At 36.9% G+C, this 16,978-nt stretch overlaps 2 protein-coding genes across 7 annotated transcripts in view; one reads left to right on the top strand and one right to left on the bottom strand.

Moving 5' to 3' along the window:
- Window positions 1-161: 161 nt before the first annotated feature.
- LOC100121232 lies at window positions 162-2,314 on the top strand. Its single transcript, XM_001604776.5, has 7 exons — window positions 162-421; window positions 593-837; window positions 911-1,033; window positions 1,105-1,160; window positions 1,248-1,326; window positions 1,403-1,531; window positions 1,607-2,314. Exons 1-7 carry the CDS (start codon window positions 331-333, stop codon window positions 1,808-1,810), a joined length of 927 nt encoding a protein of 308 aa, XP_001604826.2. The 5' UTR covers window positions 162-330; the 3' UTR covers window positions 1,811-2,314.
- LOC100121257 (syntaxin-1A) overlaps window positions 2,310-16,978 on the bottom strand; it is a 47,345-nt gene continuing 32,676 nt past the window's right edge. For 3 of the 6 annotated variants that reach the window (XR_004344753.1, XR_004344751.1, XR_004344752.1), the window contains 3 exons: window positions 10,625-12,577; window positions 8,269-8,363; window positions 2,310-8,186 (listed from right to left, as the gene is read on the bottom strand). Coding sequence is in view for 2 of the 6 variants with exons in the window: in XM_016983703.3 (XP_016839192.1) it covers window positions 14,739-14,831 (93 nt within the window). In the remaining 4 variants the exon portion in view is untranslated. Of the gene's footprint in view, window positions 8,187-8,268; window positions 8,364-10,624; window positions 14,832-16,978 lie in introns of those variants that run through there. The other 3 variants (XR_004344750.1, XM_008205347.4, XM_016983703.3) reach the window with 3 other exon arrangements.

A 16,978-nucleotide genomic window follows, 5' to 3' on the forward strand; every position in this document is an offset into this window, starting at 1 on the left:
CGCTCGATCCTCTTGATTTCCTGTTGTTTTTCATTCATAAATACCTACTTCTCAAAAAAGAAAGTATGCATCGCGCTCATACGTGGTCTGTACTTTAAAGAGGCGTCATTTGACGCGCTTCGCTGCTCTCGAGTTTCTGACTGTGCTAGTGACAACGTAATTTTTTTCTCATATTGATGTTGGCTGATGTTGGCTGCAGAACCCAGATATATGTATATTATATCTATAGGTATACATACTGCACTCTGAAGACACCTGTGCGAGGGCGGGGAGAAGAAGGAAACGCGCGTATAAATATGTTCGTCACCTGGCGATCGCGCACAGTGAAAAATGTCATACGCTAACAGATTTACGTTTTTCCTCTGGAAAATAGCGCTGATCGGGTGTGTTCTGGCTTTTCCGGACAAATACGAAGTTCAAGGTTTTTATTGTTTTATTGTCAATGAATTTATACACGTATCAGATACGGAATCGTTGGAAAAACAAGCTTAACCTATAATTACTTCATACTTTTTCTGTTTATATTGCTATTTTTTGTGCCTCTAGGTGTTTTTACGTTGTACTGTCGTGTAACCAGATTCCTACGTTTCAGATGCTGATACTAATATGAAATTCAATTTGCTCGATGTGCTAAACGAGTACACAGAAAGTGAGAAAGATCAGCATAGGGATTCAACGGAAGATCCCTTTGAACACTGGACAGGTGTGTGGATGCCACATCAACCAGGTGAGGCAACACCACCTCCAAAAATCTTCCATAAAAAACCTAATGATGATATTCCGCATCAGAACGGTAGGACTCCTATGGGAGCAAAACATGATTGTGATGATGGAAAGGTAAAGTTGTAAAGCACTGATTTTGCATCAATGTTTCAAGCAGAAATTTTATTCATTTTTTTTAATAATATAGACCAATTTGACAGTGGACTGGGATCATTCACCAACAAGTTACACATGCTATGGTCAAAAAATAGTTCCTGATGCAGACATAAATCCACAAGTGTATTGTGAGAGAATACCTAAAAATTATGTGGTATTTAGAATGACTTATTAGATAAATCTCATTAGAATTTCTAGACAATAACGTATTTGTTTTATTTTCAGGCTTACCATGCTTGTATGTCTGAAACAATTGAGTATGATGATGATATTCCATCGTAGTAAGCATATATTTTTCATGCTGGTTAAAAAGTATTTTGTGCTGAAAACTAATGATAAACTAATAAAAATTATTACACTTATTACAGTGGAACTCATCGACCAGTATGGCCTGTTTACGGCGAATATAAATATGTACCTAAGCAAAGATGGCTTCATACATTAGAGGTACATTCTATGAAAATTCTTTGTGGATTTAAAATGTATAATGCGATATATTAAAACAAAAAATTAACGATTTCAGCATGGAGGTGTTGTCATGCTCTATCATCCATGTGCTAATGCTATTGAAGTAGATCGTTTAAAACAATTAGTCAAGGGTTGCTTGCGCAGACACGTTATAACTCCTTACAATATGTTGGATGAAGAGAGGGTAAGTTATTGCTTCTAAGCATGTATGTATTATTCCATAGAAAAATAATAAAAATATTCTTTGTTTCATACTTAGCCTTTAGCAGTGTTGACCTGGGGATGCCGACTGACAATGTCTCTAGTTAATAAGGAAGTTGTTACACAGTTCATTAAAGAAAATGTTTTCCACGCACCAGAAAATGATGTCTACAGAGATGGCGATTTTGATGATCAAATTATAGAAAAGGCCAAAATTATCTCTGATATACAAGACTCTGTCGTATGCTCAAAACTAATGTAATTATTTTAGAATCAATAACTCTGATTGCGCGTGTTGGGCTTTTTTTACAAAACTGTTGCCAAAGTAATAGTTTTATTGATTTCTCACGACTTCAATAGACCGACTAAGCTATATAGCAATAATAGTAATATTCGTTAATTTTTAATTTATGTAAATGCTCTATTTTTAACTTTTAAGTATACTAAGTTAACTTTTAGTACAAGTTGCTTCTATACTGCATATAATACTTCATTTTATCCAGCGGTTTTGTTAAAATTTGCTCTATTCTAAGAATTGTAAAAATCATTTTATTTATATTCTTAGAATATTTAAGCTGTGATTATTTTGTAATGCCAAACTAACAGTACTGTTAAAACTCATATGTATAAAGAATGTGGAATATACAACTATTTAAGTTAAATCAAAGGCTTAAATCATACTACATCGTTTACTCGTTAATTGATGTATAACTATATGGAAATGAAGATGTTGTGGAACGGATAAATTATAAGACCTTTAGTGGAAGTTGTTTTTTAAGTTTACTTCCAATCTCGAAATTTACATTTTACAGCAGTATCTTTAAAATGAATCGAGTACTTTTAGATTATTGGTAACGCAACGAACTTCACCCCGGGACTGCGACGGGCTTCTTGTGGACAAAATCCTCTGCGAAAACGTCTATATAATATGGTTTCTATATAACGGCTAAAACTTGCTCTGTTTGCGACATCAACTCAGGACGATCACTAAATCAAATCGTGAAAATTTTGTCTGACCTTATATTTCTTTATTGTCTACGTGGCGCTAAGTTTTCATTTTTTTTCTTGTTCAGTGCGTATATGATGATCGAAGGCGTCTTGTATTTACAAGCGAAATCGGAGAAACGTCGATTCGACACCTAATTAGATAATGATACAAGCGATGATTATCGATCAACAATTACACGCGGCGGTGAAGTATTAGAGAGGTGTTTTTGTGTTTCGTTATACTTTGTCATTTTTATATATTCATTCATGGTATCAATGTGTCGTATTATACCGCATATACTTATATATTGCATAATGAATCGCTCTTTGATTTCTCCTCCAAGTGCAAAGGCTATATAATATAATTCTTCGTCTCGAGAGAAAACAGGACCCAAGTTTCGCATGTACTATATAAGGTCTACGTTGGAAAAATAGGGTATCGCGTCACATATCACGAAAAAACAGTTTCATCAACGCAAGGACGAAGGAGGGCGCACATAACGAAGAGCTGATTTCTATAATACAATATACACCGAGATCTGATTTACCTTTTGAGAAAAGCTATACATATTACATAGTGTCGTTATATGTGTGGGGGTGATTAATTGAGTTCAAGAGCGATATCATGATTCTCAATTACTTTTTATTTTATACGGAAGCCACTCGACAGTCCCAACAGTGAAGATGTCTTTGATATCTTGGGTGCACTTGCAATAATAGAAGATACCTATTTAAATTCTATTTACGCTCTTCAATGAGTAATATTGCTCCAGCGGGCATTTGTCTGACTTCTTTGTCTTATATATTATGTTTGTGTTGGTTCGTGTGTCGTGTCTGTGTGTGTCTGTGTTATATATCATAACGGAGAAAGTGTTTCCTTCTTGTTTAGTTTTTTTTTCACGTTTTTTTTTCAACACGGTACAAAACTTCATGGTGAAATCTTGATAATTATATCGCAAAATACTTAATTCTCTAACAAGTTAAATAATTTTTTTTTTCTAAGATATTTATTAAAAACTGTTAGCTTTGATAAATATAATACAACTTTGTAACACTTATAGCAATTCAAAAGCGACTCTGTAATATAACTTTTATAACTTCTTTGCTTTCTTTTCTCTATATTCGTAGTAAAACTCAAGACGGAACCAAACGGCATTACAGTGTAAAAATTCGAATTTCGGTGAACTTTTCTTAAATCAATTTTCATAACGACGATCCATTTCCTTATATATTTGCATAAACTTAATGGCATTTTAAAATCGTCCAACGTATTCTTACATGTTTATAAAAATGTTTGCACGACTCGACGGATCTCTGACGTCTGTCGCATATAATTCAACGATAAAATTTAAACGGTCTAAGTTTTTCTCAACTAAGTTCCTCAATATTTCATGATTTTTTTATAATTTAGTTTCTTATTTCACAATACGTTCATCTGCGCAGATAAGGCGCGATTCAAAGTAGTCATTTCGCTCTTTTTTCTCGGATAACACGAGCTTTTTCGTGAAAATTGTACGAAAAAAGCTCCTCATTTTCGCGCGACGCTTCGAAAATCAACTTTGAATCTCACTATATACTATGTACAGACTCTCACTCAAATATAATAAGGATCAGCTACGTGGAAATCGTAAATTAATGGAAAGTAATTTTTCACACAAGTTTAATGTAAATTATAATACTGCATAGACAGTGAAATGATCTCCGGCCCGCATCCCCAAAAATGAGAGTTTTACGGTTTGGAAAAAAATAACGAGAAACAAAGGGAGACGCGTTTAAAAAAGTTTACAACATCGTAATAATCGGTGTAGCTCTGAATTAGATGTCGTGTATAGAAAATTGATATACCCGAGGAGCCGATCATCTGCGTCGCGACAGTTTGTATCTCTCTCTTAATCGATATGCAGCTATTTTATTTATTTTTCTCACTTTGTTTTCTCTTTAAAATGCCATTAGCCGAGGGGGTGTTGTTGTCTGTTTGTTCTGTTTTTCTCTTTGTTCTACTATATACGATGGAGGATATCTCTTTTGTGCTGTGATTTACTTGTATTTTTTATCATATATACGCGACGAAAGGGCACATTCACTTGATCACAATGTCTATACTTGCCGCGATCACCAGCGTCTCGCCTGATTTATCGGTATGTGTCTTTCTCTATAAACTCGCATGAGTCTCTAGTGTTTTTTTTTTAATTTTATTTTGGACTTTGTTGGCGTCTTCATTGGCGCCAACAGGCCCGAATTCGCCGAGCCGCTGACGATCGAGGAAGGTCTTAAAATTATTGCCAATTTTGTACACTTCATATGTTTATATGTATAGTTTGATGTCTTTTTTTATTTTTTTTCTTCAAAGATTAATAATTAATACGTCGTTAAAACTGAAGGAGAACGTTTCATTATCTTTTTTTTTCCTTTACTCGAGAGAAAATGTACATTAGTTGCCCGACGAGAGTACGATATATTAATATTTATAGGCAGAAAACACCGTTGATTTATTTAGATAAGTCATCATTAAATACAGAATTCTTAATCTCTTATGAACTTTGTTTTTTTTTCTCTATGAAATACCTACAATAAAAAGTATTCGTAAGTGTTTTTCTCTTTCTCTCAAATTTTTATTCTCTTCTCTTCTTTCACTCTTCTGCGCTATAATAACCGTAGTATTCTTATTGCACGCACTTTTAAGTATTACTCTTCCCCACTTTCTTCTCAATTATATATTAGCTCATTAAGTATAATCTCACTTTGTCGCATGAAATTCACTTATGTGAACTGTCTTTTTTTTACTTTTTTTTCTTCATTTAATTTAATTATTATATTTAAAGTTTTTTTCTCCTTTATTTCTTCGACTGCGCACCATTATTTGTTGCTTCTTTTGTTTATCTTTCGTTTCTAAACACTTTTCAAAATTATAATTTAGCTGAAAGTGGAATTGACACTCATAAGGTTATTAAAGTAGCCTTTCTTATTAATAATTGCACCGATGTGACACCGACCCATGTACATTTTTGACGTCCCAATGTATAAGCAATAGTTTTTATCGAATTTTTCGTCATTTTTTTTTGTATCAAGCGTCGCCACTGTACACTCAATTCTTTTTTTTTGTTATTTTTTTCTTTAAGTATTCTACAGCAAAAGCCGTTTACTATAGTAGGACTTTTTTTTTGTTTAATTACAGCCGTGAACACGATTAGTTTGACAAGAAGTTACAAAAATATTTAATTTTTCTTAGATTTTCCATACTTTAAACAACGAAAATTAGGGCACATTAAGATTTGAATCGAAGAAAAATTATCACCTCGTCATGGTTGAATATCGTCTACAAAGTTTCGCTAGCACGATTGAATAAAATTGTTTTTTTTCTCCTCATTCCTCTCCTTACATGCATGAACACATGATCTGTCTAATAAACACAATGATATATTATAATAGTAGCCGCTAATCGAAGTCACTTTCGACTGGTATTAATCGTAACATTTTTTCTGTTTTTGTTCTTTTTCTTTGTTTTTACAACTACAAAAATGCAGATGAGTTCAGCGTTTCAGCAATGCTATCCGGTATATCGATAACAATATATATAATATGTATAATTATATTTACGTACTCGGTCGTGCGCACACTGTGAGGCAATTTTTTTTTTCTTGTTGTTTTATACGGTGTGAAAGTTTAGTGCCGAGGTTGAACGCTACGCACACTAGCCTCTTTGGCATTAGAGAATATGATTTTTTTTGTTAATTCTTTTCCCCATCCGCCGTTCCAGCGTCGTTCAACAATTGCATAATATAATATACGCGTATATCAACACGAGCGCGCGGTAAAACATCACCTCTCTCCGAGCTATTTTCTCCTTCATTTATATATGTATACCCTATATGTATAATGTGATTTTTTTCATAATAATCTGCCTGAGAGAGAGTCCGTTTAATCGTGAACGTAAACGAAATGCACTTTCTAGTACTGCGGTTCGTTTGCTTCCTTATGCGATGCCAAACTCACTCGCGTACTCAATAACGCTTAAGTAATGACAATTATATTTCCAAAAAGATATTTCAAAAAGAGCGACAAAATTCAGGAAGACGAGAAACGTCAAAGGGCTTCACGAACGTGTCTTCCCATCATATCGGCAGAGAAGAGAGAGAGATAACGAGGCGTGTTTTGTGTGTAGTTTTTTTTTTAATATTTATTAGTTACTTTATCTTCTGTCTTTCGCTAAAGTGTATGTCATCGTTTTACACTCGTTCGATCGCAAATGGGAAAATCAGTTTATGCGCGTGGACATAATAATGTGTTAAATATCATAAGACATCGGTGAGACTGATATCGATGATTACCCGAAGCTCGAAGAACGAACGGAAATACAAAAAAAAAATAAAATAAAAACTGGTCTAAGATATACACATACATATAGATAGTACGTTCTGTGATTAAGGGGCGGGTGCTGCGTGGCTTCGAAAGCAATTTCAACCTCGATGAACGTTACTTTACTTTTGTTGTTCTTGTTGTTGATGTTGCTGTTTGTTGTTGTATTAATATAAGTATGTTTGTTTAGGCCAAACTCGCTAGATTACACAGTCAATTGTGCTCCGATACAATGTGTAATTAATAATTAGATACTCTCTCGATTTATCATAATCTCATCATCTCGTCGTAACATTAATCTCCTTCAGCAGTGTGTGATCGCGTGGCCTGAGGGCGGAGAGGTAAGTATATGAACGCGCGTGTGTGTCTGTGTGTGTAATTTCGGAAATAGGAAACCCGCGAGTGGAAGTTATACACACAGTAATATAAACGACTCTCACGGGTGATCTCCAGAACGCCGGCAATCTGGACGCGACTCGCAGGTTCCCTACACCATTATCATTATCATTATCATCATCATCACCATCATCATTCTCTCGTTTTACAATGTTCTTGCTCTATTGTTTTGCTGCTGTTGTATGGGTAGAGTATTGGTTAGTATAAGTAGCAGTAATAGTATATTAGTAATAGTTAAAGTAGTGTGTCCGAGGAGGGCGAGAGTATAATTATCATATAGTGAACGATTTGACGATTTTTCTTCAGCGGCGCGCTCGCACACGCGTTTATTCTTTGTATTACATTATTATATAGTCTCTCTCTATACGTGTGTATACGTGTGTGTGTGTGTGTGTGTGTGTGTGTGTGTGTGTGTGTGTTTACACGTGTCCGTGTGTGTATATTATATATATATAATGCATGTAATTAATGGCTTTCTCTCATTGTCTCTTTTCTGAACGCTTATTCTTTCTCGCATTAAAGTTTAATCTACCGGTATATATATATAGATATATCCGCATTCGATTTCGTCGCAAGTACCTATGTAATGTTATATGCGCACTCCGAGTGCCCGCCGTTTTTATTATTATTATTATGTAAGTAATAACTCGCTTTTAATATCTCGGCTCTCTTTCACGCGCACGCGGCTATATAACGAGTAGTCCTCTTCTCCAGCTGATTCTCTCTCTCTCTCTCTCTTTCTCTCTTTCGATTCTTGCGTGTACATTATCTTTCTCTCTTTCAGGGCCAGGGCGATATGCGTCAGCTTGTACGTTAGAGCCGCGCTGGCGTCGATCTCGACGTACAGGATTCTTGCGCTCGCCAAGAACCGCGCACGCACTCGACGCCTTCGGCTTCTCCTGAAAATTGACGAATTTAAAATTAACAAAATTTCCACGTGGTATACGGAGGATTTCGCTGTGTTTTACGTTTGTAGCTTACCTGAATAGAGGAATTCACAGGCCGAAGTATCCGCCGATGGTGGTGGCCACGATCACGGCGAGGATGGCCAGGCAGATCATGATCATGATCTTCTTCTACTCTCAGCAAGGAAGGCCAATGCGACAGATTCACAAAAAAATGGATTAGTTCATCTGGTATTTTTTTTTATACATGGCTACTTAATTCTTGAGTTTTTTTTTTGTTTTCTTTATGGAATTTAAAATATCGACAAATCAATTGAACACGAGCACACATAGTATGTACATATACACTGATTTAATACAGAGAGTATATTTTTATATAGGTCTATGCGACATAACGGATTTTCCATTGCTCTGCCTATTGATATATTCGTGACTCAATAACCAGCGTACATCACACTCTAAGAATCTTTTCTCGTTCGTCTCATAAAATATTTTCTGTCCAATACTGCTACAACATAGTGTATTGCGTAATGTAAAATTTAGGGTCTAAATATATAAACCTGAAATAAAAACGTCATTGTTCAACGATCAATAGCTAATACACGACACAACGACTCTCGTTCCTCTATACATCGGTCATAATATACTATAGGTGAACTATTTTCGTGGACGTGTGAAATCTTCGCTCTCGAAACTGTCTGTCTAATAAGTAGTAATGAAATTTCAAAAGAGGTGCAACAAAACGATACGGTTCAAGTGTTAAATAAAAACATTTATTTACACGGCGCATTAATCAACTAGTGATATAATAGCACAGTAGTATAATATATTAATAGTATAATAATATAATAATATAAACATTGTATAGCAGCAGGGTATGATTACACAGACGTAGGAAGTTAACTGGTAATAAATATTAAACGACTGCTTTACAGATTTTGATAGCTATAAGTCTAAGCCTACACGTGATCTAGTTCAAAAATCATACTACGGTGTGTTTGCGTGTGTTGTTCTTTCTTTCTTCTTATTGTGAATACGAATCGTTTGGTTAAAAAATATCAAAAATTCTCACTGGCAGGCAAAAGTGCTTAAAATTTTCTATAGCAGTTCGTAATCTATATATTCTGTTGTAGCGTTATAGGTGGCTTCAAAACAGCCAAGCGAGTTTTTCGTGCCAACTATATATTATATGTGTAAAGATAAATTAACGATTCATAACAATCGCTGGAATATCTCTCTAACCAACACCTTATATTACATACATAAGCACTAGAGACTCGATTCTATTTCATATGTTCGCTAAGAACGTGAGGAACATGCGCTATGCAAAGAGTTTTATCAAAGCTTTAAAATAAAAATGATGACAGGTTCGATGTTGATGTTGAAAAATTGTAAAAAATAATGATTAAAAATAATAATAAGTAGTTGCAAATGCTTCGCATGCTTATGTAGCAATAAAAATGTATGTTTACAAAATTGATCGAACGCTTTAAAAGATTCACGAGCTCTTATTAGAGACAAAAATGCAACGGTCATTGGTTCCCTGTAAAAAGTACAAGTCGGAAAAATTGCGCCGTTGAGAATTTTGTTCGTACATATAGACTTTCTAAGCACTCGTGTGTAGTATGTATGAAGTTAAAAAACAAAAATAAAGATCGAGGAAGAACATCGTACAGTATATAAAGTACACACTAACGCGCGAAATGCGTAGGATAAACAATTAAAATCGGTAACTGCTTCGTGCTAGTGCGAAATTTACTCTTACAAGTGCACATGTATACGGGATTTGCGAGAAGAGCTTAAAATAAGAGGATTTGATAGTTAGCTTTACGTACATTCTAAAGTTTTATTTACGTATATGTTCGGTCTTCGATATAATGTTAAAATCTGCAGTCAATATCGTTTCGATCCATTTCTTTTAACGAAAAATTTCCGTGGAAAAGCAAAATTCCTATCAAAAATAAACGATCGAAACGACGCCAACTCGCAACATTATCAACTGTCCTTGTCAATCAGAAAGTTGGATAAATTTCGCACTGACACTGCACTACTACAGTGGACACATTGAATACGTTTACAATAATAGAACGAAAAGAGAAATGCACGATAATAATCATAAATTATAACAGTCGGACAGTAATAATAATAAGATAATCGCATTCTGGACTGGCTGATAGAGAGTGGGTTTAGCTTTATTCATTTGATTTCGTATTATATATAATCATTATAGTAATTAACACAGGACTGAAAGATAGAACCGCTTCGACGATTATTAACAACAGCAAGAGTAGTAGAGGCTATAACATCGATTTATATATATATATATATATATATATATATATATATATATATATATATATATATATATATATTGGTACGTATATTCAATAATAACTCAGGGCGATAATGCAGCTGTCGCTGGTTCTACTTACTTTGCAGACGACGTATCCAACGGAGAGATGACACTCTGAGAGGATGAGGCTAACATGACGCTAATGACGAGGTGCAGCCGGTGGATGAGATACAGAGATAGTATAAGATGTTGCGATGCTCGCGCGACACACATTGTTCGGTAAAAACACTCTTCTTTCGAGTCGTTCTCTCTCTCTTTCTCTTGACACTTCGTATTCGTTATCGACGCCGCTTCGAAATCGCCTCTGTGCAGCAGCAGCAGCTCTCGACCTCTCTTTCTCTCGCAATTATTATTACGCTATTACGGGACACGCTATACTGCCTCGACGTTTATTGTTATTGTTACATTTCACCCACTTTCTCCGACCACCCTTTTTATATAGTGTCCCCATTTTGTCGCTTGGAGTATTGCCGTGTGAGATATAATTTTTGTTTCACTTGCTTCCTTTTCCTCTCATCTCTCTCTAGCTTATCATATATATAATATTTATATACTTATCGCGCAAGAAAGCTTCTTACTCTCCTATCTTACAAGTACGATTTTTGTATTTATGTTCAAGTTAAGATTTTTTTTTTCAATTACTTTAGCGGAGATGAAATGCAGGTCCTTGAAAAATTGTGTATCAATTCCGAATCTAACGCGCTCGATCTGAGCGCGCAGCGCCTTTTCTCAATTATTATTTTTTTTTGCAGTTAATCTATTCAAGATGATTCGCGTGTGTGCATATGCTCAAATTTTTTGTTCTAATAATGTTCGATATATTACTTTGCTTTTTCATTTCGCCTCTCTTGCGACGCATAATCACTCTCTAAAATTCTATACAAATTGAAATATTTACAAGAAATGAAGAATTCGCAATGACGCTTCCCTTTCTCTCGCATTCTAATCCTTCCTCTCGTTTACTCTATGTGTCTCCGCTCCGAGACGAGACGCGAAAGAAGAAAAAGAACCTGACGTGCGGTACACACTCGCTGGAATTCAAAGGCTTTGTCTGTACTCGCATTTGCATTTTTTAAACTTTTATATCTAGTTTATATTCCTTTAAGTAATTGCGCGTGTGATATAATTGTATTTTCAAAAGCCAATCGAATAAGCAATGCGGGAAAGACGCGTCAGTTGCAGGGGTGTTCTTTAGAATGTGATATCAGAAGACACCTGCGCGAGTGTCGCGCTTTCCTCTCGTTATCAATGACTTTACTTGTAAATTTCTTTGTTATTTGTATCATACATATAATATGTCGAGAGCAGACAAAATGAACGAAAGGCAGTGTCGACGCGCTCGAGTGTCTTTTTATATTATATATTATATATTTATTATGTTTGCTTGAAATTGCGTCGAAGCGCCAGTTGCGAGGCTGTGCGAGCTGGCAATTGGCGTTTCGATTACGCGTTCATAGGAATAAATTACATCGACCTCCGTTGCGTGGAATCTAAATGCCATTTTAAGACTTCCCTTATTCCAACGAGAATAGGGAGAGGTATGTATAATGCAAACTCGAGGCATATGTGTGTATATATATAATAACTTTTATAAAACAATAATTTAACTTTGATCTATACATTGACATCACAACTTAAACGTTAATATTACAATAGTTTACGAAGAAAATGACTGCTTGGAATAAGAGATTCTTTAGACGACATGAAGTTAGACATTGACATCGTTTTTTCCTCAATATTGTTGAAAAATTATACAATAATAACTGACGGTAATTACACAGGACGCATCGCTTGTTCATAAAGTTTTTGTTTTCGATGTTATGCTTGAGCAAATAAAAATCATAATAATTCGTGTGTAGCAATAACAAAATGCATTCAATCTTATAGTGGTGCTTGCAAAGAAATGCCTCGTTATTTGAGTGATGTGATCGTTAAGCCAGGTAGACTTTCGGGTTCAGGTCAGGGTTTGCACCAAAATAATAATTAAAATGATGAGCGCCACTGTAAGGCAGATTACGATGAAGATCAATTTCTGTGAACAAAATAACGTCAACATCAAACGCGCTTATCGACATTAAGATCAGTTTAGCAAGAGCCACGAAAAACGCAATTTTTCCATCATATTGAACTACATGCTTAGCTGTTTTGCTTTTCAATTATCACATTTTGGCACTGTGTGTGTGTACGGAAATTAGGAAAAAATGTCATATAAACTGCGTTTTTCGAGGCATTGACTATTTAGCGTTTTTGTAAGTCTATATAAAAATTGTTAGTACAAGTTGAAGCGTTGGTTATACAAGGTTGAGAGAGAGTTAAGTTATAATATTATATATAGAAAATGTTAGTCATATACAGCTCAAAGTGCAGGATGTTACGAAAAAACGGCACGCTGCAGTGTTATACATACGAGGATGTTGGTTCGACAATCTGTTGCGTCTACGATAATACAATGCGCGGGTCGAGTTTTTCTTCAAAAAGGACAATACAGACAGATGCACGATTAAAATCTTTCAAGCGTCGATCACGGCATGATGTATGTCATCGCTCTTACTAAATTAATTATACTCATATATATTCTGAACATATATATTCTGCGAGAAAAATTCTTGTATAACATGAAATCGAAACATCAAGACTTGATTTGACATTCTAAAAGCTAGATATTTACAAACTTCATCCCCTATAGAGCATATCCGTCGTCGATTCAAATTCGAAGCCCTCTCGCGATCCCCCTTACTAAAATGCAGTATATCATGATTAATTCGAGTAATAAGCGACGACGTTCCGGTGCGAGTAACAAATTCATTGTGTTAAAAAATGATAAAAGCATGTGTCTGTGTTTCATACTGCTATTACTCGAGAGGAATCATCAGCGCATGTATTAAGCAAGCCACGTAGCGCATAAAAGTCGCAACTATATACTGCAGCAGCAGCAGCGAACCACATAGGAGCGCGAAAAGCCGTGTCACATACGAGACTCTCGTTTTCAAAGGCACATTCCGATACAATTCAGGCTGGCTAATTAAACGATCATCACAAACGACTGCCGCACTTCATCGGAAATTTCGCAGAAGAGGTCGTACTACGTGTGCGTGACTCTGTGTGTAATATACGTTAATATGCGCGACGTGTCTCGTCCGGGATCTCGTAATTCGCGTATTATCTATACGAGTCTCTGGCAATAAAAGGTAATGAGCAAACGGAAAGAATTGTGAATCATCGTATTGGGCGTTAGGTCATCTCTTTCTGTCTCTCTCTCTCTCTCTTTTCCTCGTCACTACAGTCTCTCGATATTGTATACACAACGAGATGGTAAATTCTATAATTATATACCCGATTTTGGTTTCTTTGTTAAAGTACCTTACTAGACCTATACAGAAATTTACAATGCGGAGAATTACGGCGCGTGTCCTACTATGAGCTTAAAAACTTTTCATTCGCGTGGACGACCTCATCATCGTCGAGTCTCCTCGCACACTTTATACGCACACAGTCTCTCTCCTGATGACAAACAAACTTCTGAACGATTTCAGCCCTCGTTTCACATTTTGTTACTTTATTGTCCATTCGTCGAGTAAGAGTATAGGCAACGGTTATTTTTTGCTTTTTTTGCTAAGCCTTAGCATCACGACGACGATGGCATTCTGTCAAAGTGGCAGTCCGTCTTCTCAAACAACGTTATTTTTTTTTACTCTACAGTCTCGAGTCGTTCTCGCACATAATATACGCGTACAGCAGGACAACTTTTGGTCTTCCGATATTTTCATTTTTTTTTCTGGGGTTTCACGTGGCAATTAATAAATCTCTCTAACAGCTCTCCCGATCGCAAAGACGAATAAAAACGATGAATTTCGCGTCGTAGTCGTCGTTCACACTGCGGTGCAGTCGCTCACGTTAAATTCATATAATTATATGTATACATCTCCGGAGAGCTTTTCGTGTGCATCGTTACTTCTATGTAATGTATAATACAAGTGATAATTCTGTACAGTCGTGGTTCTCATTTAACTGTTGGTTATCGTGCGTCACGTTCTTTTTCTCTCACCCCCTACTATCCCCCCCTCCGAACACTTGTTTGTTTTTTTTGCTTGCTTGCTTGCTTATAACAACATTGTCTACGTCTCTCTCCCTCTCATTCTCTCTCTCTCTCTCTCTCTCTCTCTCTCTCTCTCTCTCTCTCTCTCTTAATTTGTCTAATCTTCACGTCCGTTCGGAAGGAACGATGCCAGAATGCAGATTATTACGACGAGCAATATTGCGAGGCAGATCATTATTAAGATCATTTTCTGTGGACAGAAAAAGACAAAACAAACGGCAGGTCAGTCGTATGTGCATGTATTATATTAAAGAACAATTCACACAGATGTTTTATTTGTAGTAGTGTGTGTAGAGAGAACAGTTGCGTCTCGATCAGTCGTCGGCGTCCCATCGATTATTTATTTACTCTTATTTCGAATAAGCGTATAACACAAAAGTCAAAGTAAACGTGAATCGTAGCTGTCCATTCAAAGATTTGACTCTAAGTATAGATAAAAAGAGAATAAAAAGTCGTTCGTATATAAGAGATAGTATAATGATGATAAAAAATCGATCAAAAAAAAAACGTGCTCTAAGAGATCGTTGCACTCGAGGTGTACTGCCTCTGCCGAAGCTCTGCGTGTTCGTTTTTTTGCATTCCTTTGTATACAAGTAGATATGAGAAAAGAAGCGACAAGTTGTTGTTGTTTGAGATCAAGAGTCTGTGTCGATCCGAGGGCATGCACAAACTGTTCGTGTTGCGTTATTGTCTGCGCTGAATATCCCATACTGTCAACGTGTTTGTGAGAGAGACTGCGTGTAAGTATCATACACTCGAGCTGATGTACAATCTATAAGTAAAACTACGTCTATAAGAAAACGTGCAAGCAAATCTACTCCATTAAGAAACCAAGCTACGAGCGGATAATAAAAAAGCAGCAGCAGTAGTATATAGCGTCGGCAATCAAGCTTCCTTGGTATAGGATTGTCTTTGGATTTTTATTCGCTCTCTCGCCTCGTCTCTCTCTCGGTTCGACGGAATACGAAAGCAGAGCAGAGCGCGGGGGAAAGCTCTCCCGGTGCATATAAACTCGATCAGCGGATTAGGCTCTTTCTCGCTCTCTTTCTACGGAAAAAGTCGAATCGAGCCTTACGTTGCTTTTTTCTTATTCGAGTCCCGTAGTCTTTTTTCACTTTTCCCGCCAGATAAACAAGCCGCCACAGAGCAGAATGCTGATCTCGGAACAGAGTATACATAGAAGAAAATCTATTCTCTTAAAGTGAAACTTTATTGCTCGATTTTAGTATCTTGTGCAAGTGTGTGTGTGTGTATGTGTTTATAGACAGGTACGTGCATCGCTGCGGGAGGAGCGAAAGAGGCCGGAGGCGGAATCGTCGGGTATGCGCACGTCAGTGTACGGTCATTACTTTTCCGGCGGAAATTAGCCGCGGATTTGCTCTTACTCTCTTTCTCTTTTCAAAGTTAATCTCGCGCGCGGATTAACTTTCAATTAGCCGCTATCAATTATCTCGGAGTTTGCATAATCGCGAAAAATCCTCTCGCGAAAAGGACGACCATCGCGATATGAAAAAAGAGATATCCATGAGTATCCGCGTCGTCGACGCCAAGCATACGCGACTATAAAGATAAAAGAGAGAAAAAATCCAACGGTTGTAGAAACATGCATATGGCAGCTAGATTGCGTATATACACGTTTCGAGGCATCGCGCGTGTATCCTCCCTCCGCATCGACGATGGAGATAGGGGCTATCGTTCGTTCCCATCAGGTATTGTTGCGATTACCGCACGCGACGATGCAATTACCCGCGACTCTCTCTCTCTCTCTCTCTCTCTCTCTCTCTCTCTCTCTGTGTGGCGCTTCCTCTCGCTCGTGTCCCTCTCTTTCAACGGCGGTCCAGGCTTATTTCCTCTTTTGCCGGGCTGGCTTAATTGCTTTCACCGCCAGATGCACACACTCTCGCACGCGGACACCTATACGTGGATGCATATATAGACAACGACGGGGACCCGCAGCTGCAGTAGATATGTGTATGTGTGTGTGTGTGTAGGCTAACGACGAGGCGTTATATGACGAACTGCGAGCGGTTCCACCCCCTCCTCGTCGTATCGCAGCTGCAGAATCCTCCGCGACATCTACTGCTCCGAGTTTGTTTGGGTGTGTGTGTGTGGCGCTTTTCGCACACTGTGTACACTTAACTCTATACAACGTTTATGGATGGCTTGTGTTCAGGCTCCGCTTACACAGTCGAATGCAGCTCCCCTAATACTCGTGCTGCAATTTTTGAGTATCTGTGTCTCCGTCACGGCATATTTGCACATTATTCCATTCTTTTTTCATAGAAGATGCGCGAGCGATTGGAGTACGAGTTTTAGAGGCCCTAACACGCTTTAGTT

This window comes from Nasonia vitripennis, chromosome 3 (assembly GCF_009193385.2).
Source record: "Nasonia vitripennis strain AsymCx chromosome 3, Nvit_psr_1.1, whole genome shotgun sequence".
Taxonomy (NCBI): domain Eukaryota; kingdom Metazoa; phylum Arthropoda; class Insecta; order Hymenoptera; family Pteromalidae; genus Nasonia; species Nasonia vitripennis.